The 13055-nt window shown below is 42.1% G+C and overlaps 1 protein-coding gene across 1 annotated transcript; it reads right to left on the bottom strand.

Moving 5' to 3' along the window:
- Nucleotides 1–4387: 4387 nt before the first annotated feature.
- On the bottom strand, nucleotides 4388–4985 carry LOC123147255 (putative 4-hydroxy-4-methyl-2-oxoglutarate aldolase 3). Its single transcript, XM_044566498.1, has one exon. The coding sequence runs from the start codon at nucleotides 4978–4980 to the stop codon at nucleotides 4468–4470; it is 513 nt and encodes a 170-aa protein (XP_044422433.1). The 5' UTR covers nucleotides 4981–4985; the 3' UTR covers nucleotides 4388–4467.
- Between the last annotated feature and the right edge of the window lie 8070 nt (nucleotides 4986–13055).

Consider the following 13055-nt stretch of genomic DNA (forward strand, 5'->3'; position numbering starts at 1 on the left):
TCCGGCCGTTATGGAGGTCCCAATACGGAGGACGGGAAGCAACTGGATGACAGACTGCCAAAATTAGGATCCCCCAGACCGCTGACAGAAGGCCAAAGGCTGGCCACGCAGGTATTTATTCCGGATGATGTCTAGCCACAGCCCACCATGACCTTGTGAGATGCGCCAAAGCAAGCGGGAAAGGAGCGTGATATTCATGCGCTTCGAGCACATGATACCGAGGCCACCTTGCTCCCGAGGATTACAGATCCCGGGCGCCTACCGTCGGCATATATGTGTATTATTTGTTTTTTGTATTTTTTGTATTTTTATCTTTTTTTCTAAATGAAAATTTGATTCTTCAGCGCATGTAGAAGCCGCGCCGTACATTGCACAAGCATAAAGTTCTCATGCAGCAAGCGGCCTCGGACAAAAGCACTCTGGTGGTGCCCAACCAATCTCGAAAGATCGTTCGCAAGCCGTGTGGCAAGTACCTTGTCAAAGATTTTGATTGCGCCATGCACTAAGCTCATCGGCGGTAGTCTGTGATACTTAAAATTTCACCCCAAAATCAGATTCCGAGTTTACAAGGTGGGATTATCCAGATAAAGAAGGGATTATCCTATTGCGCTGAATATTAGTAGTATCATATCCTATACCATATCCTATCAATCGCAGCCGGATTCGGCTCTGATTATCATTGGATGTCAGAAATCTCTTACTGTTTCCTATAAAAACGGATTCAGAAACGGTTCCAGGCGGAAATTATCCTAACCACTTTCACCCTTAGTATTTAGGATAGTGGTACAAAGTGGAATAGCTTAGCTTTCAGGCTCCCAAAAAATATATGGTGCAGTTGAAGTGTCGCTATATCTAAAAGCTTTAATCCTTGATTTTCCATATTCACGCATACAAAGGAGGAGGACACATACATCACAACTTCTCTGATTGAGCTTTATCTGGCTGAGCACAATCGGGTGGAGGTCAAACTAGAGAACAAAAACATGTAGCAACGCCGTGGAAAGTCGTGATCCTGGACAAAAGGTACCCACGACACACCAAACCAAATGTGTGGCGATCAAAACCATCCTCCGAATCGTGGACGCCCATTTCTAGGAAAGTCATGTTTTGAAACTACTATTGTTGCACTTTTTTTATTTCTACTTCGCCTTCTTTCATGTTTTTGTTTTCAGAATTCGTGACCATAATTTCATAAACATTTTGAAAATCGTAAATATTTTGAAAATTCATGGATCTTTTGTAAATCAAGAACATTTTTTTCCTCCACCAACATTGTTTGAATTCATGATTTTTTTAACTCTATCAAAAAGTAGATAGCTAATCATTTTTTTCTGGGCCAGGATGTACAAGCTTCTTCGAATGGACGAAGGAGTGGATAAAAAGCCGAACTAAACGGATGAACGCTACAGCGTGCATTGCCCATCAAGAATTTACCGATAATTTCCCACTAAAGGTTCTGAATAGGGGAGCTCCTATTCTCAAAAAACAAATTGGGGGAGCTCCGATGCAATCCTTCAAGGGCAAACTGTCGCTAAAATGTGCATCAGCCTCCTTATTAGGCTTCAACTCTTGTGGCGTATTGACGCCACCAGATACCAATTGATGATGCATCACTCCTTTTTTTTGTCGGGTCTTTCACATTCAGTTGAGTAGCATGTGGTCACTATAGTACAACTTTTTTAACACAAAATAGATTGGTTTATTGAAAGAAATTTGAAGATTGCAAAATATTCATTGATAGAAAGATTCACGAAGATTAAAAATATTCAAATATTTTGAAAATGTACGTGAGTTAAAAAAGTATTCATAAGTTAAAAAATTTGTGGATTTTAAAAAATTCATGGTATTTAAAAATATTTGTAAACCCAAAATCTCCACGCTAACAACATAACGTTGAAAAATGTTCCTCAAAATGCTAAATGTTTATGAGTTAAAAACTGTCCATGATTTGTTTTTAAAACTTTGTAACTGGAGAATATTCGTCAATTTTACAAAATGTTTATAAATTACTAAAATATATAAAAATAACTTTTTTGAATTTGAATATGTTCATGAATAAGAAATTATACATCTATTTTCGAAAAGATTAACTAATTTCCAACCTATAAAACTATGCATTTTAAAGTAATAAAAATGATGAAAATAAAAACAAACCAAAAACGTAAAGAAAAAACCCTAAACAGAAAAGCTGGAAAATAAAACCCAAAAAACGTTTCCCAGTACAAACTGCCATAAAAAAAACACCTTGGCTCACAGAAACTCATTTGTTTACCTATATCAGAAACTACTTCATCGCCTTCTAAAAAAACTACTTCATCTGTCATACACACTGGCTGACCAACATGGGTCAGCCCAGTCTTACGAGAGGGTGCTCGTTTTGTACAGAAAGGGCGCAAACCCTGTTTGGCGCTCGATGCGCCACATATAGGCAATATGGTAAAAGGCGCACAACCCATCCCACCTTTGTTTCGTAAGTGGGCTGGCCCATCAATGGTTGCCCTTTTACAGAAACACCATCCGGTTTTGGCGAGCTTCTAGAAGCTCCCGGTCGGTTTGGTGAAGCTTCTAGAAGCTTTCAGCCTGTTTTCCCTATTCTTTGCTTCTTTTGGTTTGTTTAGGAAAGAAAAAATTTATTTTCCGTTTTATAAATATTTTATAGGCATGTAATAATGAAATAAAGTAAAGAATATGTTTCATTTTCAGTTTTCATGTTATTAGAATTTAAATGTTCATGTTTCCTACAACCAAATCTCAATATAATGTAAGGCAACTAGTTCTTGTGGGGACACTCACGTGCTTATTTACTAGGTTAACAAATAAAGGTGTTCAGTAGGTCAACTAAAATTTTACTTTCCTAAAACATAAAAAAATTCAATGCTTCTCAACAAACAAATGGCAATGGACCTTTTTTAACAAAATAAATTATTATGGTTCTAGTAGGATAAAACTTAAATGGGTAACATTTAAAAGATGGGACAAATAGGTTCCTCAGAAATAATTTTTTGACCATAAGGGTATTATTAGAAAAAAAATTACAAAGGGTAATTTTCAGCTAACACTCGAAGAGTAAAATGCATCAAAGACAATATGTGGAAACCATAAAATACCCATGGCATTTTGACAATATCATACTACATTACAACAAAAGCTCAACTATCCATGGCATGGCATATATTTCACCTGATGCAAGAGACACAATAAATATCACACTTTGGCCACCTGGACTTCAATGCCTGGTTTTGTTTGCGCTTTTCTCTTCCACATTTCTCATTCGTTCTTCCTATCCAGTGATATAGTGATAAAAAATTGCATTCCCACAAGAAAAAAGTTGAAGATGCCTAACAAGAATTATCACAAGCTCTGGTTTCTTCAGCAGTTCAACTTAGAGAACTAATGCGGTAAAATTATGTTTCTATTTATTGGAAAATGTTCCAACAAATTTAAAAAAAACTAACACCGATGTGATACAATTAGTTCTTCTATTTGCATTTAAAAGAAAGAGACATAACAACCCTAACTGCGCTCCGGTGATAGAGGGCGGTGTGGAGGGGATTCACATCTCTCCTCCGTTGTGTACTACGTTTTGGTGTCGCGGTGATGTCATTCCAATGGTGGAGGCAGTGTTGTCTCAAATAAGAATCCTCCTGCTCAAATCATGTCTCAGTGGCGCTTGGTGTAGCATTGTCGAGTAGCTTAGGAAATATGTCCCTATTGTTCTTCATAGACATGGGATTGATAATTCATGTTGTTTGCCAGCATGGCTCCTTTGGCATTGTCGGCAACAGCTTTGCTTGAATGGTCCCTTCTTTTGAGCCTTTCCAAGCAAGGTCGTCGGTCTGGTCTTGCGATACTAGCTCATTGGGTGGCTAGATCGGGGTGATATCCCCGTGCATATACTTGGCGCGATTTGGAATCCCGTTTGTTTACGGTGGTCTACTATTGCGAGAGTTCAATGATATTTGATCATCTACCGGTCTTTCAGGTAGTTCAGTGGCTGAATTTGTCGATGTTGTCCATCATCGGGGATAGCTATGGACTATGGTTTGTGTAACGACGATAAGCTCAGCTGTGCCTTCAGCCAGATTTTTGAAGAATATAATCTTAGTTTCAGTCACCCTTTTTTTAGGGCAGTTTATTGTGTCTGAGGATTTAGTTACCTTGCTTTAGATCCCATTGTACACAATGTTTCCATTGATCTAATATACGCGAGGCTCAATTTAAAGAAAAAAACAAAGAAACGTTGCGAAAGATGTGGACATGAACGAGAAATGAAATGCACAGAACAGTGCATGGTATTATTACATCTTACAAGAAATAATACTTTTACTATGGAGCATTTTAGATGGCCCGTGAAGAATCAACCCGCGGAAGAGAGAAAACTATATCGCCACCAAACTTAGAGAGAACACGCGAGGCAGACATCGGAAGACAAACTGTGTGGAATAAGCCACGTTGGGGTCGATCACATCAACCGTAGATCTCCCTGTCGCAGACAATGATGCCGTCGCTGTCCGCGTAGAGCCACTCCCCGTCACGGACCACGGCACCGCCGACGTCGACGTCCACGTGCATCTCCGTGGCGCCGCTCTTCCCGGGCTTGCGGGGGTTGCTGGCGAGCGCGCGGACGCCGATGGCGCAGCCGTTCACGTCATCCACGTCGCGGACGCAGCCGTTCACGACAGCGCCCGCCCAGCCGCTGCCGCGCGCCACCTCCGCCAGCGTGCCGCCGATGAGCGCGCACTGCTTGCTGCCGCCGCCGTCGAGTACCAGCACGCGGCCCTCGCCAGGGGTCTCCAGGAGCGCGCGCAGGCCCGCGTTATGCTCGAGGACGCGCATGGTGACCACCCGGCCCGAGAAGGACCTGCACTGGCCGTACGGCTGGAAGACGGGCTCCAGGATGCGCAGCTCGCCGGTGAGGATGAGTGAGGCGTTCGCGTCGCACAGGTCGGCCACAGGGGCAGGGAACTTCTCTGAACCCATCGATCGATCTGCATATATGCATGCACCGGAAAAGCACGATACATGTAGTACTACTGTTAGACTGTTAGTACCTACCAAGCTACTGCTATCCCATGTTGAAAACTAACATGATAAGCATACTATGAAATAACCTGATGCAAACAAAGATGATAAGTGATAAGGTCGTTGCAACTTGCAAAGATTTCTGCCCCCCTTTCTCTTGCGTGCTTGTGTTACGACAAAAGAGCTCTTTATATAGAAGTGAACTAGCGGGGTGACCCGCGCAAAGATTTTCTATGTGCTTTTATGCCCATATTAGCATTGAGTTGTTGGTAAGAGGCAGACATATAGCCAAAATACGTAATGCGTATACGGTATATGCATTTTGTCACCGTTATTGGTAAGGTACCTCGGCACATGGAATTTTTAAATTTAATGTAAAAAGTAATATGATACTTATCCCGTATGTATCGTCCAAACTAAAATATTGTGGCCCATATATACCTTGATGAAATATCTGCGGACTCTATTGAATTAGTTTTATTGTGCTGTTAGTAATGGTTTTGTTCCCCTCAAAAAAACGTAATGGATTTTGTGATGCCCCCATGCCATACCAATCTTTATAGAGTTTGGCCGAGTTTTTATCTCTTCCTTTTCTTCTTCATCTAATCAATTGTGTTCTGTCTTTTTTCCCTACTAAATGGCATTTTAATTATTGGTTTTGGTATGTTTACCGACAATTTTTAATAGACTACCAAATAAAGCTTATAATATAACATGTCTATTAGAACTGGCTCGTCATTATTGCAGTGACCAGAGATGATTCTACCATGCTAATGTTGAACTCCCTCCGTTTGGGTTTATTTTAGGCCCAAAGACGACTTCTCTTAGACCAAGACACATACTACCTCCGTTTCAGTTTACAAGTTCTATGCGTATACCTAGGTTGCCAATTTTACCACCTTAATATAAAATATATAACACAAAAATTATACGGTTTGAAAATAAAACATCTGAAGTTTATATTGATATATTTTTTGTAATATATGACTTATATTAGGTTGGTCAAATTGACAACCTAGGGGCACGCGCACGCCCTGTAAACTGAGAGAGAGAGGTAGTAGTAATTTACTTACATTAATTCTTTCATTCCACTCCCAATGCATTCTCTCACATGCATGCAGCCAGTAAAAAAACATGCATAAAGTGTATTAATTTCCCAGCCATGGTACCAACAATAATGGCTTTCAATGAAACAGTGAAATGGTTGCATGCATGCACCTTTCCAAAGTGAGGCCTTATAAAAAGGGACATGCTTGTGATGCTGAGAGGCCTAATAAACTCAGACGGAGGGAGTATTCCTCTAATTATCTCTATTGCTTAGCAGGGCCGTCTCCAGGAATTTGGGGGCCCGGTGCGAAATGCAAAATAAGGCCCTAAAAATTCTAGAATAGATGTTTTCTTATAAAAAGAAAAAAGAATGAATTCAAACACTCCATAAATTATAGGCTTATACAGTACCAAGATAAAAAAACTGTACTCTAAATTTGAAACGAGCAACTAGCTTGGAAATTGGTGTGTGACAACTTGGTCAACTAGCCTAGTAGTACTATATATCTTCTCTAAACAAATGGATTGATAAACTGAAGCGTATGCACACTAATCATTCAACAGGACAAAATACTAAATTAAATAGGGGATCAGTTTGAGCACACCTTGTGGACAGATCGCGGATGTCCTCACCTAGGCCTCGGATCGGATACCGGCGACAAAGAAAACTATGGAATGAATTCTTCAGGCTAGTCATAGTGGGAGTAACTTAGCTAGTAACATAGCACACTCCAAGAATTTTTTGCTTATGTGGCAAGTATTTAATGTGAGGTAGTAACATAATATGTTACTGTAACATAGCGCTTCCCAAGACAAGATGAGTCTACAAGCTAATAAATAAAGCCATCTATGACACTACTATTATGTTACTTTGCATTATAAAGGTAGTAACTTAGACTAGTGTCATGCATATGACACTAGTCTAAGTTACTCCCCACTATGACCAGCCTCATGCGGGCAGAGCATCGGGTTGTTTCTCCGGGCAGGAAGCAAAGTGACAACGACGCTCCGTCTCCGTGCGCCGCCGCCGCCGCCGCACTTCGTCGGTTCAGCTCCGTGAGGGCCCTTTTTTCTCTTCCGAGCAGACCGCGCGGGGCTAGATTGATAGGTCGCGATCGGCGGGCTGTGTCGATCGGGATTAAGTAAAGGCTTATTTTGGGAGATTGAGGGGCTGGCCCAATTTGAGAGAGTCAGGGACTAGCTGGGCAGGCCTATGTCTGTGCTAGTTGTGATAAAAGGGCCCAACACGAAAAATACACTAGACACTGGCCCAAAATCGGGGGCCCTTGGAATTTGGGGGCCCTGTGCGGTCGCACAGCCCGCACAGGCCTTTGGACGGCCCTGTTGCTTAGTTGTGTAAGAAAACATTTAACTATTGATATGCATTAATAGAAAAATGCTAAAATAACTTTGATTTTGAAATCTTGACATAACTATTCTTTTTTGCGAGTGACATATCTTTTTTTTGTGAAGTGACATATCCATGTACTACCCCTGTCCTGGTTTATTAGTCCCCACTTTATTATGTGCCAAACTTTTACCTTAAATTTAAGTAACAAAATGTTAATGCATGTCATAAAATTATATAATTGAAAACTATGTCCAAATATGAATCCCACAATATAATTTTTTGCGACATGCATTAATATTTTGTTAGTTAAATCTATAGTTAAAATTTGACACAAAATACAAAGGAGACTTATAAACTAGGACAGAGGTGGTGTTTAACGAAGGAACTAAATAGTACATGTAAGAGATACTCTATTTTTAATAAGTGCATATATAGGTCCTCTTGTGCGGTCCCTTTGCTTTCCTCATCGAATTGCCTTAGCTGGTTCCATCACTAATTTTGGGAATATAGTTCCTCCATCAAAGAAAAGTATAGCATGTGCAGAATGTATGTCTTCACACCAGACATGTTTAGTCCTTTGTCATATGTATCCAATCTATCTCTGCAAAGGTTGCAGTCTGGTATAAATTGTATGAAACAATGAAAATAAATATGTCATATTATCTTTCTTTTTTTGGTGAACCGATACATCATATTATGAATCGCTAGCTTCAAATTACATGTAGAAGATAGTACAACACATGCAATCCTCCTAGCTACCTGGTTCGAGAAAATAGAAAAAAATAGTTACGTACGGATGATTAAATCAATAGGCTAACCTTGGTTATTCCTCTTCTGAGAGCCGATTGATCGTTCACATGTGAACTTGACAACCTAGCTAGACAGCCATTTGGCCGAGTAGAGAAGTGGACGCTAAGCTTATTCATAGCTCAAAAGCCTTGCCATAGCCCACAGATGCATTCTCGTCTTTTAGTTTGCGCACATAGTAGCTTATGATTTTTATTTTTATTTTTTGCTTATTATGATCCTCAGTTCCTCACGATCGTCCTTCGGACACCTGGTACCATGACATCCAGAATCTCACATCGGTCGGAGCCAAGGAGAGCCTATCTATCCTGCGGCTGCGAGGGCCGCTACCATGACATGGAGCTACCGCCATGCTCGCAGCCTCATTTACCGGCGCAGGCCCAACCGAAGTCTTTTGATAATACAGTATAATATAGGTCTTCTCGATGCCTAAAGAAAAATCATCCCGCTGGACGTGATTATGCAAGATGTATATTACCTGAGTTATGAACGATATCTATTGTTGTATTCTATAACCCGGTCAAGGATCTCTGTCTTTTGAACGTGACTTGCCCAAAAAATACGTTCCTCTTTTATCGTCTGACCTGCCCAAAATGAAAAAAAAGCTATGACTACAACGTGAAGGTCTCTAGATTTCCTTTTTTTAGTATTGATTTCTTTAAATTTAATAGGCTCTTCTTTTATCATCAAAAATCTGAACTGTATAATAGATTCAAACCCCAATAAAAAAGATTCAAACTGCACCTGACAACATCTCCTTTTTCCTCGTGTCTCTGATTACCTTCCCTTATTTCTACATACAATAAACACACGTGATGGTGGCATTTTAAACTTCAGTGTGTCCTTCTCCTGTCCGTGACTCTTTTTTCTAGAGGCGAACAACCTATGGTTGAATGGTTAGAGGGACTATGGTATACTAGCCTATCAGGGTTCAAATCTTGGTGCTCAGATTTATTTCTGGATTTATTTCAGTATTTTCGGCGATGCACATTCAGTGGGAGGAGACGTTCCCGTCAACGACAAGGTGCCTATGGTGACTTCATAAATTTCAAGATGATATGCCGGCTCAGTCTATCGGAGATGCTCATAGGGTACGGTGTGTGTGTGTGCGCGTTCATATGGGTGAGTGTATGCACGTGTATATGAGCGTTTACGTCTGTACTGTGTAAAAAACTCTTTTTTTAGAGACTCGTGCACGTAATTGTGATGACATGTGATTATGGCATTGTGAACATCAGCGTGTCCTTCTCCTGTAAGTAAATAGATTCAAACCCCACTAAGAAAAGATACAAATCGCACCTGACAGCATCTCCTTTTTCCTTGTGTTTCTCATTACCTTCCCTTATTTCTACATACAATAAACACACGTGATGGTGGCACATTGTAAACTTCAGCGTGTCCTTCTGTACGTAATTCTTTTTTCTAGAGACTCATGCACGTAATTGTGATGGCACGTGATTGTGGCATTGTGAGCATCAGCGTGTCCTTCTCCTGTACGTAATTGCCTTTTCTTTTTCGAGAAACTCTGGCACGTACTATTTGTGATTGCACTTTCCCATCATATATGCATGTAAGTGATGGACGTGGCATGTGCAACATAACATATGCCTAGACACAATATTTTTATGTAACGCTACTTCCTCCGTCACAGTTTACAAGTCATACGCGATTATCTAGGTTGTCAATTTTATCATCCTAATATAAACTATATAACACAAAAATTATACCTTTTGAAAATATAACATCTAAAGTTTATATTGGTATATTTTTTTGTAATATATGACTTGTATTAGGTTGGTCAAATTGACGACCTAGGGATACACGCACGACCTATAAAATGAGAGAGAGTGTATTTTTTTAAAATCTTAGCCATTTATATTAAAAGTTAATGATTGAGAATTTGTGTGGATGAACGTGATGGCTTATTTGTCTCTTGTTTTAATAATATAATACTCCCTCTGTTTCTTTTTACTCCGCATATAAGATTCGGTCAAAGTCAAACTACACAAAGTTTGACCAAATTTATATAAAAAAATATGAACATCTACAATATTATAACTATATAGTATGAAAATACATTTCGTGGTACATCTGATAATGTTGATTTCATATTGTCAATGTTTATATTTTTTAATATAAAGTTAGTCAAACTTTATAAAGCTTGACTTTGACCAAACCTTATATGCAGACTAAAAAGAAACGAAGGAAGTAATAGATAGATAGATAGATAGATAGATAGATTTTCCCACGTGCCATTGTTGGAGTGGTACGACGTAGTGTCTATATAACAATGGTGAACCCAAGATTTTTGGTGACCGGACGAAATATATGATGATAGTGCCAAAAATAGGTCCTATATTTTGAGACAGGGAGTACTAATCTTATGAAACAACACTTATGTACTATCGAGGTCGAATTTTTAAACAGTAAAATGCATGGGCATGTTTCAATCCGGAAAAGAAGAAGCACAATATCTTTCATATATTGTTACTACATGCATAAGAGGGTGGCGCGTGGCCGCCGGGTCAGGGCGATGCAGGTGTCCCGGTCAGAGCAAGACGGTGATGGCCGGCGTAGATCGACGGGCGGGCAGGCGCGCAGACGACGGCTGTGAGGGGCCGCCTGTCGCGCGAGGCCGCTGGCTCGGTGAAGAGGCCGGACGGTCGCGCCAGTGTCGAAGTAGAGGCGCGCGGATGTCGACGGCAGCGGTGGGCGATGCAACCCGATTTTAGATCGGAAAACCAAAAAGAAACCGTTGATCAAGATGACCGGCGGAAGAGAGAAAAACCCGGAGCAAGTGCCCGGAAAAGAGACTCTCTAGGACAGTCGGTCAACACGGCCAGCGGACGAACCCTAGGTACGGGCTTTTATTTTATTTGATGGTCTCCCGATAGTGCAAGCGAGTTTCGAGCGAAAGCTTCACCCTTTGGCACCAGCGCCGGCGACGCTCATGGGTGTTGTTTTCTTCCTGAAGAAGTCACCGTGGGTCTCACCCTTGTTCGAGGGCTCCGGGTTAAAACCCTTGTTTGTATGATCGGGCTTGGTAGCGCCAATGATTGGCACCGTGAACCTCCTGGCGGCATTGTCGTGAAGCTCAGGTGTCTGCGGTTGGGTCTCGGTGAGGTGTTAGACTAGTTCTATGCTTCATGTTGTATTAGTAGACAGTGGCGGATCCAGGATAGTATAATCAGGGGGGCCGAGTGATGCTAAAACATGTTAGGGAGGGCCAAACCTTACAAAAAATGAGCTTTTAGCAGCAAATAACCAGTAATCATATACTGTTTATAAGCAAAGTACCATGTAATCCCTGTTGTTAGGGGGGAGGGGGGCACTACAGGAATCAGACAATTTGCCGTCAGGCAAGTACAGACGGCAAAGATTTTGCCATCAGCACGGCAAAGCCAAAGTCAGCAAAAAGTACTTTGCCGTCAGCTTTTTATCGGGAAGACGGCAAAGTCTTTGCCGTCAGCCAAACTGATGTTTTGCCGTCAGGCGATTTAATAACAGACGGCAAAGAAAAGCTCGTTTGCCGTCAGCCGATTTGGTAACAGATGGCAAAGGAGAGTTCCTTTGCCGTCAACCTCACAAAATCACAGACAGCAAAGTGCTCCTTTGTTGTCAGCCTCATTAAATCAACAGACGGCAAAGAATTTTGACTATTAAAATAATTTGAACCAACAGCCCAAGTGCACAGGCTACAAGGAACTAACGGACAATGACGAACACCACAGTATTCGAAGAATCAACGATGAATGAACAAATTTCACAATACAAAATTTCTATATATACACAAAATACATCATCACTTGCTGATCCAAGGCAAAACAGAATACACCATTACTCTATCTACACAGAATATTTCACAATAGCAGCCCCAGATCCAGTATGCATCCATTTTGAGTTCGATCGACACCAGTGCCTCCCTGCGAGCATCCCCTGTGCCCGTGGTCGCCGGAGCAGCAGCAACCAGCAGCCACGCCCCTCTCCCTTCTTTCTTTCTCCAAAAACAGAGTACATCGACGCCACCACGGATGCCTGAGGAGCTGCCGCCGCCTCAAGGCTGGGGCCAGTGCCGAAGTCGAGGCCGGTGGAGGCCTGTGAGGGTGACGGGGCCGGGGTCGCCGGAGGCCGGTGGGGGCGACGGGCCGCGGAGACGCTGGGGGCGACGAGCGACAAGGCTGGGGCCGGCGGGCAACGAGGCTGGGGCCGGCGGGCGAGAAGACGGCCAGCGTACTCGATTTGGATCGAGGAGAGAAACGAGAGACAGAGAAAGAGAGACGTGCGGTGGGGATGGGATAAGGGAGGCAGGGTGTGGGGGAGAGGATAAGATGGGTGAGGTGAGGGATGGGCAGAGAGAGGGGTGGGCCAGAGGGTGGGGACGCGCCTGGGTGCGTGCGTCGTGAGGTGAGAGAGAGGCCGGTTGGGAGTCTTTGGACGCTGCAGATGATGCCAGCCCATCGATCCAGGAGACCGATCCGCGTGTTGTGTTTCTTTGCTTTGCCGTATGTAATAAAAAACGTAGACGGCAGAGATCTTTGCCGTCTGCGTTTTTTATTACAGATGGCAAAGTATGCTCTTTGCCATCTGTAAAAAAAAGGGCAAATATCTTTGCCGTCTATGTTTTTTATTACAGATGGCAAAGTATGCTCTTTGCTGTTTGTATTTTTTTCGCAGACGGCAAAGTCTGTTTTGCCATTAGTAATTTTTAGCAGACGGCAAAGTGAGCTGTTTGCCGTCTGTATTTCTTTGCCGTCTGCAGTTGACGGCAAAATTGGTCTTTGCCGTCAGGCCCGACCAAAAAATGACGGCAAAGACAGCCACAGACGGC

The sequence above is a fragment of the Triticum aestivum genome, chromosome 7A (genome assembly GCF_018294505.1).
Source record: "Triticum aestivum cultivar Chinese Spring chromosome 7A, IWGSC CS RefSeq v2.1, whole genome shotgun sequence".
NCBI classification, from domain to species: Eukaryota; Viridiplantae; Streptophyta; class Magnoliopsida; order Poales; family Poaceae; genus Triticum; species Triticum aestivum.